This window comes from Falco rusticolus, chromosome 4, assembly GCF_015220075.1.
Source record: "Falco rusticolus isolate bFalRus1 chromosome 4, bFalRus1.pri, whole genome shotgun sequence".
In the NCBI taxonomy this organism is placed as follows: Eukaryota; Metazoa; Chordata; class Aves; order Falconiformes; family Falconidae; genus Falco; species Falco rusticolus.
Genome location: NC_051190.1, coordinates 25688108 through 25714216, shown reverse-complemented (window position 1 = coordinate 25714216; position 26109 = coordinate 25688108). Strand labels below are relative to the sequence as shown.

The 26109-nt window shown below is 52.7% G+C and overlaps 1 protein-coding gene across 2 annotated transcripts in view; it reads left to right on the top strand.

Moving 5' to 3' along the window:
- Window positions 1-530: 530 nt before the first annotated feature.
- The window catches only part of PRKCB (protein kinase C beta), a 129391-nt gene continuing 103812 nt past the window's right edge, over window positions 531-26109 (top strand). Inside the window, exons 1-2 of one of the 2 annotated variants that reach the window (XM_037385392.1) lie at window positions 531-830; window positions 1261-1292. In XM_037385392.1, coding sequence (XP_037241289.1) covers window positions 661-830; window positions 1261-1292 — 202 coding nt within the window. In that variant the 5' untranslated portion in view covers window positions 531-660. The remainder of the gene's footprint in view (window positions 831-1260; window positions 1293-26109) is intronic. The other variant, XM_037385391.1, reaches the window with a different exon arrangement.

The following is a 26109-nucleotide window of genomic DNA, read 5'->3' as shown; positions in this document are numbered from 1 at the left end:
TGCCGTGCGGTGCAGCTGCCCCCCTGCTGACGGGAAGGCAGGGTTACCCGCTTCTGGGCTTTTCTTACTGTTACGATTACCGCCAGCACTATTCAATCACTGTTATTACTTAACCCCCTCTGCTGACCCCTGCTCGCCCCCCCCCCCACTGCCTGTTTGGGGGCCACGGGAGAGGATGGTGCCCCTGCCACGGCGCTGAGCCGCTGCCGGTCACCCCGTGTGCCCTGGGCTCGCGTGGGCCGCCGGACGGGTTCTCCCCGCGGGGCCGGGGCAGCATCGCCGAGGGGATGCAGATGATACATGCAAATGATTGTGTGGGCGGGGCCTCTTCTGACCCCGCCCACTGTGCCCTAGGGAGCGCCCCCCGCCCCACAGAGCGGGGCGTTATGCAAATCAGCAGGCGGAGGGGCGGGGCGACAGCCGAGCGGCGCGAGCGGGGGGCGGGGCTCGCCATGTCGAGCAGCGGCGGGGGCGGGGCTCGCCATGCAGATGAGGGCGGGGCGGAGGCGTTATGTAGATGAGGGGCGGGGCGGTGCCCGGGTGTGTGTCGGTGCCTTTCGCCAGCTGCAGCCAGAGGTACCGAGCGCAGCCGAGCCCGGCTCCAGCTGCAGCGGACGGGCCGAGCCGAGCCGAGCCGGCGGCCGCCAGCCCCAGCAGAGCATGGCTGAGCCGCCGCCGGCGCCGGGCCCTGAGGGCGAGGAGGGCCCGGTGCGCTTCGCCCGCAAAGGCGCCCTGCGGCAGAAGAACGTGCACGAGGTGAAGAACCACAAGTTCACGGCGCGGTTCTTCAAGCAGCCCACCTTCTGCAGCCACTGCACCGACTTCATCTGGTGAGCGACCTCTCCCGGGGCCCCCGCCCGGCGGGGTCCTTCCCGGACCCCCCCTCAGCTTCTCCCCGGATGCACCCAGCCGGCCACTGCCCGCTCCCCCGGACATTCCCCCCCTCATTAGACCCCCCCCCCGGTCCCCCCAGCCGGCCGCTGCCCGCTCCCCCGGATACCTCCCCCCGCCCCCCCCCCCCCCCCCCCAGGCCCCCCGGGTCCCCCCAGCCAGTCGCTGCCCGCTCTCCCGGACACCCCTCCCCTCCCCCCCCCCGGAGATCCCCCCGGAGATCGCCCCGTGCCCCCCCAGCCGGACGCCACCCCCCGCCCCGGCACCCCCCCCCCCCCCCAGTCGGCCGCTGCCCGCTCCCCCGGGCCCCCCCAGTGGGCAGGGAGGCTGCGGGGCCCGGCCGGTCTCACACCGCCTCTCTCTCCGCAGGGGCTTCGGCAAGCAGGGCTTCCAGTGTCAAGGTGAGTGTGGCGCCGCCGGGGGGCTCGGGGAGGGGGGAGCAGGCGCTGTCCCCCACCCCCGGGGCCGGTCCCGGCCGCGGAGCATCGCTGGGGGGCGGCGGGCAGCACCCCCGGGAGCCGCCGTGCCCAGGCCAGGGAAGCAGCTTAGTCATTTTTTTAATCAACCGAGCAACTGGTCGGTGCTTTTAAGCCGGTGGGTTTCGTTACCGGAGATAAGCGCCCAGGACTTCACATAAATCCCCCCAAAAAGGCAGAGGGAAGTTTATTGTTTTTAATGTCGTTAACACAAACCCCCGTGTTTTAACGGCAAAAGGGCCGCGGGGGGGGTGGGGTGGCGGCTGGCGCTGTCACTGTGCGACCTGGAGCAACTTGAGTGGCTTAGTTGGGCTGCCAGGGGGAGAACTGAGGCTTTACAACAATATGTTGCAATAACTTCAGGGTTACTACGACCAGAATTCCTTGTTCTGACAGTGCCGGGATTCTGGCTGTCCCCTCAGGAAATTAGGATGAATTAACTGGCCTGTAGCCGGTCGCTTGGTGCTCTTGTAGTTAGCCTAACTGTGGGTCGCACGTGCTGGCAGCTAACCTAGCTAACCCTGGTCAGGGTCTGGGCTTGGCATTCAAACGAGCCTGGTGCTTGCAGTTGCTGGCGGTGAAATTTTGCTCTTGTGAGTATTGGAGGCAGAGTTTTATTTTGGTAAGTGGCTGAATCCCAAGTTGAGGTATTTTGCATGAAAATAAAACAGCTGTTACAGCTCTAATATCTCAAGAACAGCTCATCTTGGCCGCTTTCATCCGTATCTGAAGCAGAAAGCAGACCCCACTGGGCTGTGGTGTGGCGCAGAACCAAACCCCGAGGTGCTGTGGTGGGTCCAAGTCTCTGACGGCAGCTCTGTGTGTGCTGCGGCTGCAGGCAGGGGGGCTCTGCCTTGGGTGCTCTCAGGAGCATCTCTGCAGATACTCGCAGGAGCAGTGTAAGTCTAGCCCAATCTAAGTGGTGCTGATACTCATTCTTAATACTTGCTTTAGGAGTATAACCTGGAAATACCAAAAGCATCTCCCTGCTGCCTCCTAAACACCTACCTAAAGGCCTGGGCTGCTGTCGGCAAGCAGAGGAAAGCAGATGTGGAGACTAAAATGTGTCCTAGTGGTGTTACTCAAGGTCACAGCTTCCCCTGGTACTGGAGGTTTCATACATGGGCAGCTGAGTTTCATTACTTAGGGGAGTTTTGTGCAGCTTCTATCTCTTAGTGTGAGTCTTCCCTGGGTTACCCAATTGTTAATTCTCTGACTTTCCTTATGGTGCAGGCAGCATCGTACCAGTCGTATTGGTGCAAACACAACACCCTGAAATTTGAAGTGTGCCAGAAAAGCTAGGGAGACTCGTGCTGGCAGAGCAGGGTTTTTCCTGTCTCATTTCTAGTGCTTTGCTCAGTTCCACCGATAGCATTCAGTGTCAGATAACTGGAGTCATTTCAAGTCTGTCTTCCAGCTGTTAGGAGCTATTGTCCAAATCTGTAACTGTGCCCTTTTCTCAAGGTTTACCCTCAGATGTTTTTAACCAGACATTTATAAACTCAGTCTTTGGTGTGAGATCAGTAAATGGGACCTATGAGGGTGGTCTCAGACTTGCTGACGCATAGCAGTTGGCCCCCAAAAGGAGTGACCTTCCCCATGGCAGTAGATATTCAACAGCGCAGCCCTGTCCTGTGGGTCTTGGACCAGGAGCCCTTTCAAGGCTGCAGTAACACCAGTAAGATCGCCAGCAGGACACTCTGCTCAGTGATGTCTCCAAAGGCGTGTGACTGATCTGTAACAGACCCTTAAAAAAACAGTTTCTGGGTTATTCTGGTATTACAGACATGAAAATTGCATTACTGTATAGCAGCAGGAGATTTTGCAGGCTGTGGTATGTGGAACAGACCAATCTTTACCCCAGATACTTTCCTAAAATTGATTATCTTCTGTGGATTTTCACATGCATCCCCTTCTCCGAGGTTCCGAGGCCCCCAGGTGAAAGCGCTCTGGTTAGCAAGGTAGACCATGGGTGTGATCCTCATTACAGCAAAAGCATCCTGCAGTCGGGTGCCCCATGACAGAAGGCATGTTGTGTCTCCGTGCAGAACGCTTCCAGGTTGGGAAGTCGAGCACGAGCTAGAAGTTGCTGTTGCCTGCCATCTGCTTTGAAATCACAGCTACCCCGGCAGTTTCCAGGAGGGAGAGCGGTGGTTCTGCAGTGGGAGGATGAATTTGGAGTGCCAGGGCTGGCATCGCACGCTGCTCCTGCCCCCGGAGTGGGTCAAGCTATTGCTCCAGAGCTGTTGTGGTGCCGGGCACCACTCCTGTGGGTGAGAAGCACTAGACTTTAGGTTTGTGCCCCGCAGGTTGTGCTGCCGTTGCTGCTGAACTTGGTAAATGTTTACATGGAAGGACAAAAACCTCAGGGCTAGCTTTTGTTTAGTGGTTCTTTTTCTTCAGCCCTACAGGGCTTGCAGTAAGCTTTGGTTGTTAAGTGTTCAGCTCTCCCTTTATTGAATGCAGCTTTAACTCAACTTTTAACAACTTCCGCAACTATTTTATCCCGTTGGTCAGTGGGATGGCTGGAAATGTAGCTAAGGCACATGCCAGTTGTTTCTGAGCAGTTTCCTACGGCCATGCTTGTTTCAAGTAGGTTTTTGCCAGTGCCCTGATTTCTTTCTAGGGCATTTGCAATAATTAGATTGTTAATTAGCTCATTACTTGTGACTTTTGGCAGGAAGTTAGCAGAAACTGAGTCTTTGTAGCTTGAAATACTAATGGATACCGCAAATGCCACTTGATTGCCTGCTAATCTGCTTCTTATCCTTGTATACAATCTCCTCCTTATCCTTGTGTGCATCTTAAGACTTCCTGGGCTTAATGTCTGTCTTCAGAGCCAGAAAGCATTTCTGTGCTGGGCAGCAGGAGGTCTATTCGCAGGCGGTCCTGAGGAGCAGGACTGGTTCTTGCAATTTAACAAAAAATATCAATATATTGTGGGTGTTGGAAGACAGAAGTGCTGTGGATGTGCCTGGAGCTGCCAGAAAGACGAACTCTTCCTGGGGGAAACTGGTTGTGCACTAATCATGTATCAGCCTGAGGTGCAGAGGGGGCTTTCTGACTCTGTTAACAAACGATCTGTTGTAGCTGAAAGGTATGTGAGCTCTCATGTGAACTCATAAATAACAAAGGGAGAGGGATGTATGTGTTCTCCCCTTCCTGGGTTTCAAGATCCACCTGTCTGATACCATTACCAAGGAATTCATGAGGAGGGAGAGAGAGTTGCATCTCGTTATCTGCAGGCTGTCTCAGTGAAGGAACGACCTGTGGCAAAGTCACAGCCGATGGCTTTGCTGTCTTCATTCTCCTAACTTAGGAAGTGCTTTCAGGGTGGTAAAGGGAACTGGTTTGAAAGCTGTCGAGAGTGAAATTCTTGGTCCTGTTCTCAGAATGTGCTGCTTCTGGGAACTGACAGCCTTTCTTCATCTTCTGTGCTCGTGTTCACTCCTTGGCATCCTTGGGTATCTTTCTCCTGTTGTCCAAGCAGCTCTTGGTCCCTCTGCAGATGAGGGTGCCAGCTGCATTGGACCATTGGACGGTTTTTTTTTTTTTGGGGGGGGGCACCTCACTGAGAGCTGGGGTTGTTTAACCTGGAGTTGCTGTCGTGGCAGCTGAGCTGGGCTTCCACCCTAGGAACTTTGGAAGAGGTGTTCACGTAGAGGTGAAGAGCCATGTAACGTGATTCTCACTTAGAAGCAAAAAATAACCTGCATCTGTTACTGCTTTCACGTGTACAAGGTAGAAAAGCTCTTGGAAAGAGGCATCTTGATTCCTGAAGAGAAGGTGGGGGGGTGGGGTGGGGAGCAAAGGAGGAAAGGCAGGCATAATTTAGTAATGGATGCTTAGATCTCATGCAGTAACTTCTCTGGGGAGAATGTTTCCTCCTTCTCCCTGGTTATGACTCAGTAAGCAAAGATACTCTTCAGATTTAATTTTGTTCCAGACTTCATCCCAACCATAATTCCTCCTTCCAGGTTTCCTTCTCCCCATCCTCCAAACCCAGTGCTCTTTTGTTTTGTGTTTTCACAGTTCAACGTTTGATACCAAAACTAAGCAGCTGGAAAGCATCACACAGGCCTTACCTTTGAAGCAAGTATTTCTGTCTTGCTATCTGCCTTCAAAACCCACCCTTCCTTCCCCCCTGCTGCCCTCCAGACGGAAGCGAAACCCAGAGCAGCTCTGGCCTCAACTGCAGCTCCTGCTGCTGCTGCGAGTTTTGGTTTGTCGCCATTAACTTCACGCAGGCATTCAGCGTATGCTTTTATTGACTGTATTAAGCAAGTGAGAAACAAAAGCAAAACAAACTCCAATCATTGAGTTGCCTCAAACCCAGTAATTTCGTGTCAACATATTACGCACACTGGAGAAATGTTAGTGTTCAAATAGACTAATTAAAAATGTTACTGCAATTACTTTTTGCAACACAAATGATGCTAATTATATAATGCTGCAGAAATTGGAAACATAATTTTGGAGGGCTTTTTGTGAGCTGTGCAGCGGTAATACAATTCTCTGTACTGTAGTGGTGGAGCCCTGGGCGCAGGAGCCCCAGTGCTCCGGGTGCCGCGGCAGCACCCGGGGGCAGGTACAGACGGAAAGGAGAAGTCTGGCCGGTCCCCTGTGCTGCACCAGGTGGTCTGCGGTTCTGCAGAACTGTGACTACAAACAGGGTTGACGGGGAAAACGGGAAGATGTGCCCCTTTGTGTTTCGGTCAAAGGATCGAGTCTCCTTCAAGGACTAGTTTTAAAGTCTGTCGCTGGAGCTGGTTTCCCTAATCCTGCTCTTCCCTGCACTAGATACCTGGGCTCAGGAGCACAGCTGGGGAAGGAGAGCTGTTTTGGAAGGAAATCTGGACCTGCAGAAGCCTCATGCAGCGCAGGGTCGGTGGCTATCAGGTTCAGCAGGGATCACTTGATACGTTGAGCCCCATTAGTGTCTCCTTACAGTGCAGAAGGGTTCCTTTGAGTTTCTTAGTGGAAGTGGTTTCTCTTTTCCCTCCCCCTTTGCAGTTAGCATGGTAGATTTTTCTTTCTTATCTCTTGAGATAGCTGTCATCCTAAAATTATCTCAGACTTCGGTAAGGAGGTGATCAGTTTCCTTCCTGGGGTGTCTGTCGCGGACCAGTGCCAGCAATAGGAAGCTGGGCAGAGGGTCTTGGAGCTGGCACTGGGGGGAGGTTTGGGCACCTTGGGGGTGCAGGAAGGTTTCTGTCACATCTAGCTGGTGTCTGTCAGCTGTGACTCTGCTGCAGAGTTTAAGCCACCACAGTATACAAGCTTCTGCTATGATTATTCTCTGGGTATTGGGTCTTCCAGGGGAATTTAATGTCAGGGCTGTCTCTAAGGAGACTTCTCAGCCAACAGTACAGGCGTTTCTGTATGTCCGTTAGCTCACGTGCATGTGACTCTACAAATCCCTACAGCACGTGGGCTCCTGGAAAGGTGTGTAGAGCATCCTTGCAGTAAGTTGTGGGTAGATGCTCACCTGTCTCACCACCAGCAGAAGATACTGGGGCTGCAAAACAGAACAAGACCTTGAGGGTTTGATACCTGGTGTGAAACCGGAGGTGGGATTGAATGTCCTCTCCAAACACAGTGTGAATTCTGTTAACTGATGGGGTTTTATCTAGAAACTCAAGCCAGAGTAGTTGCACAAGCCCTTCTGGTGCGCTGCTGGCCTCCCAGCCAGCAAGCATGGCTCCTTGTTTTTCTGTCTGCATCTGAAAAGGCAAAAATCTAAAAATGCTTGAGATGCTTGTCAATGCCATGGAGCCCCCCATCGGATTTATCAGCAAATAAGTTGCGTGATCACAGTGACTAAGAAATTAACTTCTAGCTGTGCCCATAATTTAGTTCAGGGCAGAACTGTTTGGAACTGTACAATCAGAAGTGTTGTCCCCTGGTCTGAATCGAATGTGTGTGGTAAAGAGAAGGGATGCTTATAATGGTGGGTGGGATGGGATTTTGCCCAAGAGAAATGTTTGGGTGGGTTTTTCCTGCAGGAGCCGGCTGTGCAGAGGATTAGTGCTGTACATTAACGCAAACAGAGCTACGGACCTGCGAGAGTCCGACCGTGGGCTGGTCACCTTTTTATGCATGTGGTAAGGCTCCAGCATAAAGGACAGCACAGAGCAGTGGTGGAGGGTGTTTGTGGTGCTGTGTGATTAATTCCTCTAGCATGGCTTTGTGAATCATTATTCTGAAAGTCCGTAAATTGGAGCCATTTAGAAAAGGTGAATAACAAGCTCCCTGTAGGAGAGGGGTAACTGTAGGTCTTCTGGGTAGCCTGTTCCTTGCGTTCTTCAAGGGCTGCAACCCAAGACAGGTTGCTGAGAGCAAGCCCTATGAAAAGGCAGTAGAAACAAAATCAGAAAAGCAGGAGTCCTTGTGCAGTGATCCCAGGTGCAGCCTCGGGTTTCATTGTCGTGCTCTGGTGTCGCCTTGTGTGTTGCTGGCACAAATAATACCCTTTGCTCTGCTAATGGCTGTTGTGCATGCTGTCCCTGATCGCTGGGCAAGGGGAAGAGGGAGCAGAGCATGCAGAAAGATCCAGAGACCCTCCAGGCATTTCAAATGATGCTGTAGGAAACAGTCTGGCCAAGGACTTGCTCATCCTCTGTGTTGGCATTGTCCTGTACCTCAGGTTTTAGCAGAAACTCCTACTGGAGCCAGAGCTGCTGCGCTCCTCAGAGCAGGACCCCTGTGAGGGCTCCCTGGAGTGGGGCATTGTGCTCAAATCTTGTACCTAAACAGGGGCATGGGGTTGGGGTATCTGGACCTGAGTGCGGTAGGAAACGAGGGCTGTCCCTTGGGGTTCACAGTCACTTGGGAGAGGACAGCTGCAGGCTGCTGCTTCCCTGCTCTGAGACAAACCGTGCCAGCCAGCCGGAGCTGGGCTGCTGCTGGTGGCACCGTGCCTTGGCCGGGAGCGAGGTGGGGAGGCAGTGGTGCTGGCAGGGATGTGACATGGATGCAGCAAATGCTGTCGTTCCTCCAGACAGTGACCCAACAGATGAAGGCAGAAATCACTCCAGAGCTTTTCAGCCCTGTCAGGGCTAGTGTTAAGCACAGGGGCTATTGCCCCAGCCGGGAAGGGGCTGCTGCTGGGAGACACTTGACCCTGGCTGGCCCTGTCCTGCCAGCCTGGAGCAGCCATCACAGAGAAGTCAGTTTTTCCACAAAAGCCGCAGGAGGGGTGGGGGAGACGGGAAGAAAGCTCCAGTTGTGTGCTCTTTGGTAGCAGCCAAATGCTTCGTATTAAGCAGAAGCAATTCACAGAAGTAGCTGTGCTGGCTGTAACTCTTCCCGGGAAGGCAGCGTTCCCAGCCACGAGTTGCTCTAGGTGAGAGTGGTACTCGATGCTGTGCAAGGGCAGAAGCAGCTGAGCGCTTGCTCGGTTTACTGGGGTGGTAAGGATTTCTGCAGGCACCACGTGGAGAGTAGCTGTGGGGTCTCCCCCAGGGGGTTTCTCTGTTTCCCCCTTGCCGTGTCTCATCCCAGGGAGCTGAGGGCTGCAGGGCAGCAAATGGCTTCAACTGTGGGGAGCTACAGCTGCAGCTTCCAGGGGTGGCTGCCGAGGGAAATGGGGAGCTGAGCTGGGGGAGCTGCCTGCACGGTGGACCCCAAGTGTTTGCTGCCCTCCATGTGGCCACGGCTTGGCTCAAACAGGCAAAGGGATGGCTCTGGCTGCTCCCCCATTTGGAGGCTGCTTGTTTGGCTTTTCTCTCTTCAGCTCTGGTTGGCCCCGGTGCTGTGCCCAGAGAGATGGCTGGAAGCCACTGCCTCCTGTAACACCTTCTGCCCTGTGAGAAGTAATTCTGCTGGTTTGTACCTGGTGAGGTGGACGGGGGTGGGGAAAAAAAAAAACCCTCTTTGCTTCCTCAGGGAGTGGTAGGAACTGGGGATGCCCTGTGCTGTGGAGTGCTGGGGCGGGCGCGTGGCCCTGGTGGGCTGCAGGGGCTGGTGTGGGCTGTGGACTGAGAGGGGGATCTTGATGCTCATGACTGTTCTGTGTTAGCTGTGCTCTCTGCTCTGATTACTTTAATATGTGAGTGATTTATCTGTCCTGTTCTTAGACCAGCCTCCCTTGGAAAAATAAAATTAAAATGTTTTCCTTATGAGTAGGCCACCTGAATTCTGTATAATTAGAACAATAACTTGCAAGCAGCACTCCTTCCTTGCCAGTTCAGGATTATTTAATTGTTCATTGATACGGGAGGAAGCATGACAAGTCCTTACAAAGTCCCGCTTTATGCAGCAAGTCAGCCCTCACCATCACTTCCGACAGCTCATCGTGGTTCCCAGCAGAAGGAAATGCATTTTGTGAAACACAACAGCGCTGCTCCTGCAGCACCACCGTGCCGATGAAACTGCACGCTGCCACTGCTGTGCAGCCCAGCATCTGCTGGCAGCCACGGGCATTGTCTGCTGGCTGCATGCTGGTCTGGAGCGCGTTAAACTGCTCCAGGACGGTGCCCTGGCAGCCCTGTCATCTGTGCTTTAATGCTTGTTGTAAACTGGAATAGGACTCATCATTACCTGCCTGCTAAGAGGTTAGTGGAAGCGGGTTAGTTTCTCGTCTTGTTTACACAGTGCCTCTTGCTTTGGAAGCTGTCCAAGGCTGGGCAGACCTGGGCTGTGGCAATCGTTGCTCTGCACTTAGGTGCTGATAAATGCTGTTTAGATGAAGATGTAATTCTTTCCAGTGCCGCTTCTCCGGCACGCCTGGGTTGCCTGCGCAGCGTATCTGTTGGCGTGTCTCAGCTGAGAGGGTGATGCTGTCAGGCTGATGGGGATGGCGTGCGTGGTCAGAAACCAGGCAAGCTGGCTGGCCAAGTCTTTGTGGCTCGCGGTTGACCTGAGGCATAACTGTGGCTTTGCTCAAGCTGTTTGCTTTTGAGGGATTTGGGCTGCCTTCCTCAGCTGTTTTGAGCTGTCCTGCTCTTCCCATCATGTGAACCACCACCCCCAAATCGGTGAGTGTTTGGGGCAAACACCTGTAGCCTCATTAGCTGCTTGCTTTCAGAGTTTAACTTCTGTAGCATGGGAGCACATGTCTTCCAGCCCCAGCCGATGTGCATTGATTGCTGAATATCTAATGCATTTGAGTTACATCTTGTCTGTTAAATAATTTGCTTCCATATTTGGTCTTGCTTTTGTGCCAGGTTTATACATCTTGTTTAAGTATGACAAGCAGAATATACTTACTGCTAATCCGAGCTGGACAGGCAATGCCTGCCAAAAGACCCAATATTAATAGGCACCAGCACATGCAAGTTACTAGACTTGCTAAGAGACTCGTTATGGTACAAATCCCCTTAAATTGGCTCTTTTTCATCCAGTTAAATCTGTATGTTTCCAGAGTGTCAGTCTACGAGCTTTTCTCTTTGGGTGGGAGTGCTCGCTTCCCAGAGCAATCTTCTGATCAAGAAAGTCTTTGTAGCTCCAAGCAGGAGGAAAAAACCAGGTTAATATGTTTTGGGGTGCAGATGTGGAAATGGGGAGATAATTAGCGGCTCTGCAGGGAGGTCTTGGGTGCTGCTGGGCCTGAGCAGGGTGTGTGGTTGCTGGTGCAGGCAGCTTTAGGGGTCGTGCAGGGAGGGCATCGAGGGCAATGCCTGTGGCTGGCTGCTTGGGGTGCCTCTGCTGTCGACTGGGGGTCATGTTTAAAAACTTTGGTCTCTTGCTAGTTCTGATCTGGTCTTCCGATGTTTGATGTTTCGCCAGCAGCAGGGAAGCTAAAAAAAGGTTCTGATGCTTCAGTCTCAATTTTCAGCTGCTCCTCTTCTTCCTCATGCTGTGACGCTGGTGTGTTGTAGCTGATCATGCTGGTAGATTCCTCCCCATCTTCTGTTGCCATGTGAAATGATGCAGCAGTAATAGCTTCACCTATGGAGAGAACAGTTAAATACCTTTATTCTGATGTCCTGAACAGCAAGCACATTTAATAGTTGACACTCTTAGTACACGAACAAATGCATTTTCATGATTTCCAGTTATAGCAGAAGAACGAGAAAGTGAGGCTGTGAAGAGGAGTGAATGTTGTCGTGGCTCTCTTGAATGGCTTCATGCAACTTTGCTCAGTGACATAGCTATGAAGTCAGGAGTCAGTACGAAGATTGTTTTATAATATCAGTAAGAAGCTGGAGTGAGGGGGAAGTGGCCCACGAGTTTAATTTGCATCACTGAGTGGATTAGCTCCTGACGCAGTGCAAAGTCATTATTTACCATGTCTCCAGATCTGTTGCCTTTATCAGTGCAATGGTTTGGAGAGGCTGATTCAGAGATCATTACATCTCTGCGTTTTACTTGGTGGGGACCATTAACACTTGCCTTGTAAGCAAAACGGTGCTTGTCAAGATTGTTAATATTGTGCCTACCCCAAAAGGCTGAGTAATTTGGTTTTAGGTTTTTTTTTCTTTGCATTCATTACACTAAATACTTCAGCTTCAGCTTGGCTTAGGAAAAATGCTCTGTAACTTGCCATTGACCTAGAGTAGTCAAAGGGAGCAAGACTGCCTAAGCGATAAAAACAGTGCAGCCTGTGTCTCTGGTCTCTGTAACAGACACATCTTCCCCACGGAGCAGCAGCAGGTGTAGCCGAGTCGTGCTGGTGAGCTTGCAGGAGTGGCAGCGTGGTCTCCGTGGTGCTTGCCGCTCTCAGGCTTGGTCACGGTGCTGGAGCCCCTCTGCCCCCAGCAGTCGCTATTGCTTGGGGTAAGTCCGTGCATTGTCACCTTTCCTGTACTGGTGGAAGATTTATGCACAGCTTGAAATAATCCCCCAAACAGTTATTTATAGACTCTGCAGAGCCTGACACCATTTTTACTGTGGAGCAACCTTTGCAATGTCGTCATGATGGAGACTAGCTTTGTTACAGGCTTTATTTTGCATTGCCTGCTTCAGCCTTTGTATGGGCTTCTTCGGGAAAACAGCCGTTACGGGAGAGGTTATCAACGTCTCCGTGTTTGCTCAGTTTCTGAAGAGTTTGGTGGAGTAACTTCCTTTTTTTTGGGGGTCTGATCATAGCAAAATGCCCCTTCGTGCAATGGCTGTAATTGCCAGTGGAGAGAGCTTCTGAGCACGGTAGAGCTGCCAGGAGGGGACATCCCTGCATGCAAGGGGGGAGAAGGGCTGAGCAGGGCAGCTCTGCTGCCTTGCCTGCCCTGTCCCACCCCTCAGCCTGCCGCAGGAGATGCTGCTGCTTTCTGCTCGCTGCCCCAGGAATGGCTGTAAAACCGAACTAATTCACGTTAGCCTGATCATGCGTCTTAAGGGCTGTCTCCAATAGTTCAGTCCATTAGCTTCCAAATTTGTCTTGTTCGTTTGATGGAGAGGTACCTCAGGGCCAGTCTTCTGGAAATGAGGCTTGTAGGTCTGTAACAGCAGTGAGTTATTCTCCTGGGTAAAACAAAGTGACCTTCGTGGCAGCTGAGAAGCTGACTTCAGAGTTTGCTTCTGGGGTTGTTCCCTGACTTGGACATCGGTTTCCATGTGCTCGTGGCCTGGCAGCTTGTCCTGCGAGCTGTCCTCTTTGGAGGCTGGCCTGTCTCTGTCCCAGAAGACTTCTACCATCGTGCCACCTCCTCGATGCCATCTCCTCCTCTGGTGTCCTGTGCCGCGGCAGCTGCCAGCTGAAACAGTGAAGTTTATGCTTCGCCATCAAGTCTCCTGGGGCTGCCCCTTGTCCTCCAGGTCTCTCCAGGTGCCTGAAGCTGCTGGGTGCCACCATGCATGAGGTGGGCTGAAGGATTCACATCAGCTTGGGGAGTGTGTCTAGAGGGCTAGTGCTGGGGGCTGCAGCTGTGAGGGTGGCTGGGGAGGGGGAGGGAGACCCGGAGAGCTGGCTCAGCCATGCAGGCAGCGGTGGCCTTCAGGCAAGGTGGGAAGGTGGGGGGTCTGGCCACGGTCAGACCCACCTCAGACCTACAGTGGGACGAGTGGTGCTGGCAGCAAGGTCTGCACCAGAGAGAGGTGTCCATGCTGTCTGCAGCCTGTACCCGGCTGGCAGGAAAAGCTGCGGAAGGTGGGATGCTGGTTGGAGACATGTCTCTGAACCTGTGCTCTGGCACCACGTGACTTGGAGCAGTAGGGAGAGGAGCTGGGTATCAGTCTGTTCCTTCTGCCCTAGACACCATTGGTGGGTAGGACATGGCAGATGTACAGCCATGGCAGTGGTAAGAGCAGAGCTTCTGACCTAGAGTCTCCTAGGGCTTCTGAGGTGGAAAAAGTCTCGCTTACTGGGTCATTTAGTGACTCTGAATCTGGGGTTTTGGCAGGAGGAAAGGCTTTAATTAGCTGCTGCTCAGTAGGGCTGCTATTAGATCTTCAGAGCAAGATGTTGCTGGACTGGAAAAAATGTAACAATAGCTCATTTGCTTAGGAAACCATGATGGTGATTTGCATTTTGGTTGAGTACTAAACCCTCACAGAGAATTTTTCTGAAATAACTTGAAACTATTGTTTGAATTTTGTCTTTCTCTGAAAATGTATGGCTATCTGTCTTGGTGCCAAACAGTTTGGAGTTTGGATTCCTTTGTTTGCTGCTCTTGCTCTACTGTAAGGGAAACGAATGCTTGTCTGGGTTGTGGACAAGTGCTGTCATTAAATACTGCATGACAAATGGCTGGCTTCTCTCAACCTTGGAGCAGAATTGAATTCTCTCTTATTATATACCTAAAAGGATTTTTTTTTTTCCCTCTAACAGCGGTCCCTCTGTTGACCTGAATACTCAGGAGACATGTAGGAAGCTTTGCAGCATGTCTTCTGAATCTCAGCTCTGTTGCAAGTTGGAAATAAGGTGCTTTGAAATACATTCTGGTAACTTTTTTTTTTGTTTCTGCCTGCATTGTCAGTTTGCACAAGGTGATGCTAAGCACTGCCAGTACAGAAAGAGAACAAACCTCGGTAACCTTGGACTGGCTGTTGCTCCAGACTGCATCTGTATCACCCAACAGGCCAGCGGCTGGCTTTTGCAGGTTGGGTGTTGGAAGGCAGCGGCTCTGTCGCCGGGGGTTCGCGTAGGGCAGGAGTAGCTGTCTCCCCAGCAATGTGCTGCTCGCTCTTGGGGGGAGCAGCAGAAGTGGGCAGAGGGCTCACAGGCTGCCTCTAGGACCCCCTGCTCAGCTGGGCTGTGGAGAACCTGGGGCTGGTTCTCCTTGTAGGCAGCTCCTGAGCTCACTGGGGAGGCTTTCCGCAGGACCTGCTGTGCTGGGGGATTGTTTGCCTTGGCGCTATGGCTTTGCTGCAGGTGGTGGCTATTCCTTTCCCAAATGTGAGTCAGAGCTCTGCAGCTGCGCTGGCCTCTGTGTGCCACACTTCAGAAGCCAAAGCTCCTTCTGCCTTTGCCTGGTTACAGTTTGGCCAAAGAGCAAATTACTGGGCAAGAGGCTTCCCTTCTAGGTCAGTTTTAGCCATTTCCCAAAGTGGCCATGAGTTGCTCATGTGGGTAGGAAGGAGTAGCAGTGCTGTGACATGATGCCTGTCCCTCCCCCTGTTGGAGCAGGGACAGGTCTTGAAGGGGTGGGCTGGAGCGGGAAGCTCTCCCCGTCCCCTGGGTGCCTGCCTGGGTGGGAGCAGGAGCCAAGGTATGGCATCCCTGGCTGGTGGCAAATCCCAGTGCTGCCAGTGGTCCATGGCAGGCAGGGTTCCCTTCCAAAACTGCCTCCTTGTAAGTTTGGAAGAAATGGAATTTCTCATTTCCTCCTCATAATAAACATAAACTCAAAGGTGTTACTATTTTCATCCTCTTGGACTCAGTTAAGGACTGTTGGGAAGGACAGACTGACTCACTTTCTCATTCTCCTGTAAATTTCCATATAAGTTTTGGGTTAAGCTCAGGTATGAGGGGAGTGAAAGCTGATCTGTGACAAAAACTTCTCTTTGAGATCACAGTAGAAGAACCCCCTTTCTAACTGCAGAAATCAAAGGGCTGTGATTCTTGTAAAGGACTACCAAATCCAGCTGTTACCTGCGGGTTGTCTTTAGGTGGTCTACTCCAGGGCCACCAAAAAGAACTTTACACCATACAGCTTGTGCTTTGGTGGCTCGGTGCTGCTCATGCTGTGACTGCTGCTCACCCAGCCTGAGGGCTGCAGGGGTGACCTGCGCCAGCGAGGTGCTCGCTGCTCTCCCACAGCCTGAACAACCTCCTTCTCTTGTTTGCTTTTACTCCCGCTGTTGCTAGCTTTGTTTGATGGCCTCTAGCTCTGGTCCTGGAAGAGGCAGAACAGCTGCTCCTCGCCCCTGCAGTGCTAGTTAGGATTTTGTAGGCTATATGGTATCCTCCATCTGTCCCACCTCCAGGCTGTGGGGTTGCAGCCTACTCACTCGTTCCCTGTATGCAAGCAACTTCACAGCTTTGATCATCTTGCCCTTTTCTAGACCTTTTCCTGGGCTGTGGTGATTGGAAGGCAGCAAGCCTTTTCTGATGGGGTGGAGAGGCTGCCCTGCAGCCCCCCGACCCCTGAGCAGCCCCAGAACTGGGCTGTCCGGCAGCAGCGGGGGCCTCTTCCTAGCTGTGGGGCACAGTGACTTATCTTATTCCTGAATCGGGTGCCGCGTGGCTGGCTGCTTCAGACACTGCAGCTCTGCTGCAAGTTCCTCCCTTATCGCTGCCTGCTTGGCCGTAATGTTTCTTCCACCATGTCAGAGTGAAACAAGCATACTTCTTTAAAAAGCAAGAGGAAAATCATGTGAGTAAGCAGCGGTATGTCAGCACTTAGAGGGTTCAAAATAACGTGGCCGATGGGTCCCTTCCGAAGGGGAAGTGAGGGGCTGTGCGGCTGCCCTCGCCCCTCTGCTGGGATGCTTGGGAAGGCGCAGTGGGCCTGGCTGGATGGTGGTGCTGGCCATGGCTGCTCTGTGTGGAAGGCAGTGCTGGGGCAGGCGGACGGAGGCTGGTGTCCCCAAGGAGCCCACAGACATGCTGACTGGTGTGGGTGACAGCAGAACTCGGTCCCTGTGGCATTGCAACGGGACTGGTTTGCATCACTCGCTGCTGGGCGCTGCTGATGCAGGGCAAGGCGGTGCTGTCGGTGTCACCAGGCTGGACAGCACTGCTGATCAGAGCTCCTCAGGGTGTTCGGCTGCCTGAGGGGCTGCTGCTCTTTGGGGCAGGATCCCTTCTCAACGTCAAGTGGCGAGTGATGCTTGTCCCTTGCTGGCCAGCATCCTCAGTGCAGGATGGCTGATGCGAGCCTGTACGGGGGGACATCAGCTGAGGTCTCGGCTGCTGGGCTGTACCCACCTGCTGCACCTCTGCACTGCGCAGGCATGCATGGGTGGCAAAGCTGCTCAGGGCTGTGGGGACACGGTGGGCTCAAAGCTCTGTCTGCTCATGGTGCTTCTCCCTCTGCATGCGCGTGGCTGCGGAGGGGCATGGACATTCCCACTGCATGGTGAGCACTTCTGCAGTGCCAGTGCTCTTTCTCTTCCCCTTCTTGCATTTGGGATGGGTGACATGCATGACCACGAACAGCATTGCGTGTAGGAGCAAGAGGCGCCTCCTTGCTCTGAAAGGACATTATGGTCCTGTGCAGGTGCTGAAGGTGTATTTCCCCTTCATCTCTAAAGAGATGAATTCCTTGCATATATTTTTGGAAAGTACATTCTTGGGTAGTGCCTTTTCTTTTCGTCTCTTCTTCCTGCAGCTGCTTGCATTTAACAAAGGGGGTGAGCAGGGTCTGAGCTCTCACAGCACTGTGCTGCTGGAGCCGGCTGGGAGATGCTCCATTGTTCGGTGCACCTGGGGGGTGGAAACTGCCATCCCCCCGCAGGCAGCCTGTGCCCTGAACGAGAGCTGCAAGATGCTGCAATGGGTCCATATGGAGACTCCTAAAATAATAGCTGTCAGCTCATTGCTGACTTGCACAGGGTGCTAAATCTTGGGTCTTTAGGAATGACAGTTTGCAGACAAAAATGCTGGTGGGCTCTAGCCAGACCTGCATGTGTCTGCGCCCCACAGAGCATGTGCTGTGGGGTGGTTGCTTTCAGGACCATGACCTCCTGCTGTTAAGAATCTCTCATGATTTTTGAGGAGCTGTCCATTTATTACAAGACCAAAACTGAACTTTCAGGAGAGCTAGGGTCAAACAGTTTCTTTCAACATTTTTATTCTTGGCATTTTTGGAGCAGGTATGTGACCCTGAAACGTGGAAGCACTCACAAGCGTGTGCCTCTGTGCTGGAAACGCTGGGGCAGGTGCTGCGTAATTGCCTTGTATTTTAGGGGCAGAGGTGCCTGTGGATGGATCCCTGCTGCTCACATTGAAATTCATGTTTATTGGCTATTGGGTTTGATGTACTTTTCCTCTAATGAGTGAGGGCTGACGGATGTCTAATAGAGAACGTGTATCTCATCTTCCCACCACTGTGGAGGCCACTGCACTCCTAATTGCTCTGTGGTGGCCTTCTGGAGGTGGCCGCCTGTTAGGACAGCTGTTCCCCTTTGATCGGGTTATTGCCCATTCAGGTCTTGTCCTCTTCAGGTTTTATTTGCTGTCCGGGCCCTGCTGTATGCGAACTGCCAAGCCATTAGACTGAAATGAGCAGCTTAATTGCAAAGGCTTGTGGCTGTGCATTGCTGATGGTGTCGCTGGGTGCGGGAGCTGTGCATGTCCTCTGGCAGAGCCGGCTGGGAGCAGCGGTGTTGCTGCATGTGCCGCCCTTGCTAATCCAGGGAGCAGTGCTCGTGCCCAACGAGACTGTTAACAAATCCGTGCTGAAACAGCTGAAAGAAGTGGTGGTTTGTGATGTCTTGAAAAAAACCACCATTTTTCCTTCGTTATTGAAGCTGTTAATGTTTGCTTGGGGTGTGCAGCTAGCAGCCCTCTCTGCAGTGGTAGAGAGAGGTAGATGCTGGAGGGGATGAGCTCCAGGTGGGAGCGAGTGGGGCAGCCTGCAGTGGGGCTGATGCTCTGTCAGGGCACTTGGATCCGATGGTGGACTGTGCTTAGACTGCCAAAATCCATGTTTGCTTTGTACTCAATGATAGCAAAGCTTGGCTGGAACCTCTGGCCTCTGTGTGGCTGAGCGGGGGTTCCTTGGCTGATGCTGGGCACTGCGGGCTGTGATGCTGTTCCCATGATGTCTGCTCTCCCGAGGAGCGGAGCTCAGCTGCACTGTCAAATAACATCCCACCACTGCCTTATAGCTGTGCTCGGAGGGGGAAGAAAGGATGTGATAATTACCCTGTTTCATGTGGAAGAGCTGGGGGAGCAGTTCAGGATGCTGCTTGTCTCCTACAAAGTCTCTGGCTCCTGTGCTGCTGTAATGCTGCCCGTCCTTTTGGAACTGCCAGCCCTGGTCCCACCAGCTGCTGGTGGACTGGGAAGAAGATGGCAAAACCTGGTGGGATAGTTTTAGTGGCATTGGTCCCTTCCTGGAGTGCATTTTAAAGCTCCCTGGCCCAGGTTTTGTAAGCAGGGCTATGCTGAAGTAACAGGGAAACCACAGAGTAACTTCCTGTAAATGACTTTCTCCACTGCAGAGGAATGAAAATTATAAGCAGAAAGGTTAAAGAACAGTACCTGGGAGAGTTTTCAGGATTGGGAGTGCTGGAGTAGTCTTGGAAGAGCCGCTTTAAAGTTTCCCTGCAAAACTGGGATGTTCCTGGTCTGTTTTGTCTGGACAAGGGGTCACCCCTGCCACCCAACCCCCTCAAGCAGTGTTCATGGTGCTTTGGATGGGCTCCCCAGAGCTGCCAACACCAGGAAAATCAACATTGCTGTGCGTGGCTCCCAGGGTGCTGGTGGGGTGGTGGTGTGAGTGCTTTGACTGTGGGACGCACCAGCAAAATGGTCACTTGTCCCCAGCACACTCTGCTTTTGGGTGTGATGGGGACAGTGCTCCCCCTGCCCTGGCAGTACCAGGGTGTTGAGCAGACCCTGCGCTGCAGGGGTGGGCTGTGATGCACAGCATCTTCCCATGCAGTGGGTGGCCTGGGAGCTCTTGAACCTTGTTCCTGGGTTGTGGTGGCTGGAGGCTTGGCCATGCAGCTCCTGTTCCCTGTAGTGTTATGCTCCCAGCCAGATCAAGAACTTGAGTTTTCACTTTTGTTCTTAACCCTGTAGGTTTTAGAGCAGTCTTTGCAGGAAAAAACCCAACAGTTCTAAAGAATTAAATAATCAAACTATGTGTTTCAGGTCTTTGTATGTAATATGTAATGTGAAATGGTCAATTTTTTTGATGTTTATTTGCACATACATGACTAATTCAGGAGCCTGCTCTGTTGCGTGGCCAGCTGGGGCATAGGGTAACTCGTCTGTGTGTCTGGGGGAGGTGACCTTCAGCCTGTCTGGTGTCATCATGCCCGGTTAAAAACATTTCCTCTGTAGTTTAAGCTCAGTTCCATGAACTGCCCTGCCTTTCTGCAGAATGCTGTTCATGGCAGGCTGTGCTAGCCCGGTGTGATTGTGCACCCACCTTCACGTGGTGCTGCTGTTGGTCCTTGTGAAACGAGGAGCACCTGTGCTTCTTCAGGCACAGCCTTCACCTCTGCTTCCATAAAAGCTAGAAGGCAAGCGTAGTTGTGTGCAGTCTTCTGGCTGAAGCAACGCAGCACAGAAATTACAAAACCCGAGATGAGCGCAGCCATTGCATGGTGGCACAGAGCTGACCCCGCTTCTTGACAGCCTGCAGGGCAGGAGCAATGCCACGCGTCGGTGCAAACTGCAGCGCTCCTGTAAACGAGCTTGCAACTGGGCAAGCCAAGGGGCAGGCTGTGGGGTGGGTGCAGGAGCTGCGTGCTCGGCAGGTGAAGCCCCTCTTGCCCGTGCAGGTGGTGAGTCTGTGCAGTGTGGCTGTCCTGTGCTGCAGCGTGCTGGCATGCATCGGTGGGCTGATAAAGTAATGGAAAGCAGCAACAGGCACGCTTTGAAGGCTTTGAACCCCTCCCTCGTTTCTTACCAAAGCCCTTACAGAGTGGTGTGAGCTCCCTGGTGACCTTGTATTAATGCCCAAGCCCTGCCTGCTCCTTCCCCATTGGCGACTTCTCAAGATGCAAGCACATCTCACTGTGAAGCTCCAGCTGGCTGCACCCCCTTTTTTTGCAACCTTTCCCACAGCTTTTGTTGTTACTGCAATCAATATCTGTCTCTCTGTTTCTGCCTTGACACGTAGTGATTTTTCCTTCTGTGAAGGTTTCTGAGTGATCTAAATTGAGGAAGGGGTGGATCGCTTACAGACACAGCATCGTTTCAGATGCGAGAACAACTATTTTGAGGTAGTATTTTGAGGTTTGACTCAACTTTAGCAGCTTCTCTGCAGGGAAAGCTGGATTGATAGAAGTGGTAGCAGGTCAGGTAGTCTATTTTTAGAAATGCTGTTTAATTGTCTGATATTATCCTTGCAGTGCTCATAGCTGGATGGTTGGTTATCTTCTGTCAAAGTCTGATAGCATAAGCCAAGTCTTACTGAATACTTGTATTTATTAAATAGGGTCTTGGATCTTTAAGTTTTATCTTACTTGGCTGGGTGGGAGACAAGCAGTGCGATATAGTGCTCAGGATCTCTGTATTTTAATGCCAAAGAAACATGAAAGAGTTCTTGTAAATTAGTCTTCTGTGCTTCTTCCCCTGTTACCATGTGTGCGGCAGCAGGCTGGAGTTGCATCGCTGTCTGGGGGAGGCTGCGCCGCGGACCTGGTGCAGCAGACGCCTGCTGCCAGGCTCTTCTTCCCTCCTTGCCTGCTGCAGCTCCGTTGCACTTACTGGATTTGGTTTCATGCTCTCGTACTCCATCTCAATTGCATAAAGGAAATGTTCTCTGCAGCAGAGGGGTCTTTAACTAAATGCTTTTTATTCGTGTAAGCTGGTGATTAAAATGCTTTCGCTCTGCCTTGCTCCCATGCTCTCACAGGTGGTTTTGGTGTATAAGGAGACACTAAACTGGCCCAGCAGCCTGCGTGCATGTCGGCAGGTGTACGCAAGGTGCCTTCTCCACTCATCTTGTGACGTTTACACTGGGGGGGGTGAGTGTCTCCCTGGTTTCTGTGTCCGTGGGAGGGGGGATGGAGGCAGCCCTGTTCCTGCCAGCTGCTGTGCACGTGGGATGCCCGTGAACACTTACAGTGCACTCTTTGTAGCTTTTCAGACCTGTCCCTGTGGGTATCACTCTGCAAATGGATATCCTATCATCTATTTGCATAGCGTTTCCATAACACCAGTGGGTGCTGTTTGGTGACAGTGAAGAATTTCGGTCCTCTCTGGTTGCTGGGAGTTGCAGCAGACCTGGTTCAGGCATTGCTTTTGGACCTGGGAAATGCTGTGGGCTCAGATCCCCTGTCGTGCTGTAATCTGCCTGTGTGACCTCGGGGTCTTTTAGTCTTGGCCAGCAAGCTACACTCCTACCCCTTAAAAAGAGAAGAGGAGGATAATTAAAGTTAGTAAGGTATTTGGCTGACCACCTCCTCCTTGCTCATCCTGCATGGACTGGAGATGAGTCACAGTTCATTTCTGTTGCTGGTTTGACTTGCTGTGTCAGAGTCACCAATTTGTTGGGTCTCGTACAAACACTGCTCTTTGCCCTCCACCCCTGGGTGGGTTGGTGATGGCTTCAGGTATTCCCTCTACCAAAGCATGACTTCTGCAGTCTATGAGGCTGAAGTAAAGCGCTCTCAAAACCCATCCCTTGATCTCTGTTGAGGAACGTGGTCCCTGGTAGCGAGCCCTGACTTCTGTGTTGGTACATGGACTTGTTCTTCGTACAATCTGCTGTAGAAGACGGGAGCTGATGTACTGGGGTTGTGTGCTGCGTCCCACTGATGCAACTGGCTTTGTTTAGGGACTTGAGTATGTTGGAACATGCTGGCTTGAGTGAATAGTTTAAATTAGTTACGTTCTTAGGCTGTTGTTTACTGTGCTGACTCACTTCCAGCTCTCCGATAACTTCAACACATGACTTCATATCAAGGCAGAAGAACAGAAATGAAAACGAGGGAAGATGGTCAGTGCACAGGCTTGGGGTAGGCTGTTCCTGTGGACTTGGTTTTGGGGAAGCTGAGGTCGGGCTGCAGTTAGGGCAGGAGCAAGCAGGACCAGGCTGGAGATGATCCAGCAACAGCAGGTGTCCACTCGCAGACTGGCAAAGCAGTGGAGAGGAGGCTGCTGGTTGCCAGGTCTCAAGCCTTATTTTCAGCTTGCTCTTCCTTTTCCCTGGTCACCTGGGCAGATGCAGCGCTGTGGCTCAGCGAGGGCTTTGGGACCAAGCTGCCTGTTGGGCACGTGCAGTGCTGGCCCCGGGGCTGTGGCCCTGCCGGTGCTCGTGGGAGAGCAGGAAGCTGCAGCAGCAGAGCAGCGCCAGGCACCGTGCCCCCAGAAGTCCCCGTGCATGCCCTTGAAGCATCATCTGCAGTATCACTTCCCCAAAACTATTTCTGAGCCTGGAGGTTCTCACTAACCAGCTTGAACTTCTCTTGCTTCATGTCTGGCAGAGCTTCTGTGCTAATGCCACGATGTGACAGTGCATCCTTTGCAGGGTCATGCTCATCCTTGCTCTGAGGAGGAGTTTTTGAGGGCAGGAGTAGTGGCTGTGGTGGCAGTTGCAGGAAAGGTGTCCGATGGTTGCAGTCAGTGAGCACAATGAAGCCTGGACATCCTGTGCCCAGCTGCTTGTTGGTCTTGCTCCTGGAAATCCTGGGAAGTGGTTGGCATGTGCTCACCGTGGTGACTGTGTGAGGTCTGAAGCCCCTAGTTATTCTTCTGGCAAGCAGTCAGCATCCTTCCCTTTGCAGAGGACCTCTGTTTAGTGCTCAGCATGTCCTTGCTGCCGCATGCAGTTTCTGGCTCTAAGTTGTCTGTCCTGTTCTGTGCTGGAACACTGTTCTCCTGGACCCTCCCATTGGTGCCATGGGGCTCACCAGCTTTCTTCTCTGAACTAGGGCATCAGGACCAAGTTAGACTTCCCCTGTTGTGAGAGTGCTTCAGGATTTGTAAGCCAAGACTGTACATCTCCTTAAGGACCCAATGATGGCTGGTGCCCTGGGAGCAGTCTGCAGGAGTTCCACACCTTCCCTGGTCCCGTGCACTTCTGCATCTCCTTGTGCTGCTGTACAGCCTGTCCTCTTTGCTCTGCGCTTGCTCAGTTGAAAAAGATGATGTTAATTGCAGTGCTGACCCACGGCTTGCAGCCAGGTTGGAGAGCTGCTGTGCTGGTGTCATTTTGCTGCTCTTCTGTTGGCAGCGATTTCCAACAGCCCATCTCTGGCCGCTGGCAAGACCAGGTGGCAGCTCCATCCCCAGCCCTTCTGCAGCCTCATGAAGCCTTTGACCGTTGTCTCTCTTGCAATGCTCAGAGGAGCAAGTCCCCTCAAGCTGGGGTTGGCATGGGGGGGTCGGTGCTGTGGCGCTGGGAGGTGCGGGGGGGTCCTGCTGCGATGGGGGGCCGTTCTCCGGCACTGCGGCATGATGGAAGGTGTTTGCGAGTGGGAAGGCTGGAAGGGGGAGAAGCTCATTGCTGTTCCTCCTAATTGCTCTCCCACTTCTGTACTTGAGTGAGCAGAGAGCTGTCTTGAGCTGTGTCCCTGGGGATGCTGCCTGGTTCTGTCATCTCCAGCAGCTGCACTGGCACCCTCCCCGCAGTCAGTCCATTCAAAAGGCATCCTTCTGTTGTGACCCGGTCCGTCTTTCCTTTGACATGAGAACGATCCATCTGCCTCTTGATACGGTGGAGGATGCCAGGGCTGTAGTGAAACCTCCCGAGCAGGGGCGAGGAGCAGTCAGGACTGTTCCCATCGGTGGTGCTGCGCACCGGGATGGGGTAGGAGCAGGGCTGTGTTCCCCGGCGTTGGGTCCCTTTGCCTGGCTGGGCTGCGCACCCCGGGGTCTGCATGTGGGCTGGGGTCAGAGCACCAGCTGTGTGTTTCTCTGCTCCCACGAGGTTGCACTTTTCAAAGGAAAAATCTGGTGTAGCAGCCAGCATTTCAAGCGCTGAGGGTGGGATAACTGTCCGTGCTCGGTGAGGGGAGTTTGTTTTCTAGAGTTGCTGTGTGTCAGCTGAGCAGCACTTGTTTGTGGTGAGCCCTCGTTAGGTGAGGAAGGTCAGGATGCTGCCCTTGAGGGGAGGTTTCTGCTGCAGGCCCCAGCAGGATGGCAGCTTTGACCACTGCTTGCTCTTCAGGGTATTCTTGAAGTCCTTGCTCCAGACTCGCTACTAGAGGCTGGCAATAAGACAGGCAGGAGGCTCTTCTGGTGGAAGAGGTGAGGGTCTGCAGGAGGGGCTCCCTGGAGCTGTGAGGGTGCCTGTGCGTGGTCTGGCGTTGCACAGAGCCTCTCATGCTGCAGCCTTAGGCTGGGCTCTGAGGTGGAAACTGGATTTCACAGAGGCGAAGGTTTGGGGCTGACCTGTAATGAAGCTGCGAGGCGGCATGCAACCCCGGGAGGACTCTGCTGCTGCTGGGGCTTGTCAGATCCCAGAGATGGGTACGATGGAGCAAGGGCTTTGCATGCACGAGCACCTGCGGAAGGGTCGCTTCTATCGAGGGAGCTGAAGGTTGTAGCGATATTAATGTGATGCTGTTGCGTGCAGGAGCTGGCTCAGTTCTTTCGAAATCTGCATCTGCTAACCTGCCTGTAACTCTTGAATTCTGCTGCACATTCCCTGTCCTGTCTGCTGGGCTGATTGGCACTCGCTTGCTTGTGTGACCCTGGAGTCCTGAATCTGCTAAAGCTGATCCTCAGAGCGAGGTTTCAGTGCCCTCTTTGGCAGCTGAAGGTGGGTGGTGAGGTGTTGTCTCCCGAGGTGTCTTGTCCTCACAGAGCTGCAGGTAGCACAGCACAGCTGCGCTGCTGTCTCTGCTGTTGCTCATGCCCAAACCTTGATGGCACAGACTTAGTCTCTTTCAGCGAGCTCTGTCCCTGATTGTGGAAAACATTTCCAAGAAACAGGGGTGCTGTGGGAAGGAGAACTACTGAGTCCTTTGGCATCAGATTGCTGGTGGCACTTGGTGCTTCCTATGCAGGCAACTTCAGCGGGACGGTGGCATATCACTCGCTTGGTGCTGGTGGCACCACTGCTCCTGTGTCCCTGGTGCAGTTCTTGCCCTGCAGCCACGTAGGGGTGACACTCCCGTGACTGTGCCTGAGAAGCACGTGCTGAAATTGCAGCAGGCTCTTGCCCTCGTTGCATGTACACCATCCTGTCTTCTCATGTGCGTAACCCCCCTGTGCCATGTGGGCGCTGCTGTGGACGCTTGCAGCGCTCAGCCCTTATTCTATGGGGGCAACCGAGCTCTTAGTTCTTAACTCTTGGAAGCTTTTCGGTGATTTTGCCAGATCTGCTCCATATGACTGAGAGAGAAGTTAGCCCAAATTGCTTATTTGTGCGTCAGGCTTTGAAAGTGAGTGTGGTTGGAGCGTATTTGTTGTTTTTTCTTGTTATTGCTGTGTGATGATGTCGGGTCGCTCTTGGTATTGAGCTGGTTGAAAAATGAATGCCTAAATCTGAGAGGAGTGGTGAGACTGAAGAGTAGCATTTCATTCTCATGATGACTTTTGGATTAAAAAGGAGCTTGTTCTGCTCCAGTGTCACATAACAAATTTCACACGAAAGTTGACTTCAGACTGATTCTGCTGCAGATTGGTTTTTTTTCTGGTCTTTGTATCTAGAAGTAATGATGCCTAAGCACCTTCTTACTGGCTGGTCAGGATTTCCCTGGAGAGTTGATCCTTCCCCAAAGGCAATGTTTGTATGTTGGTAACTCTTGATTCTTGTGTGCCCACCAGGATGCTTACTGCTGCCTTGGA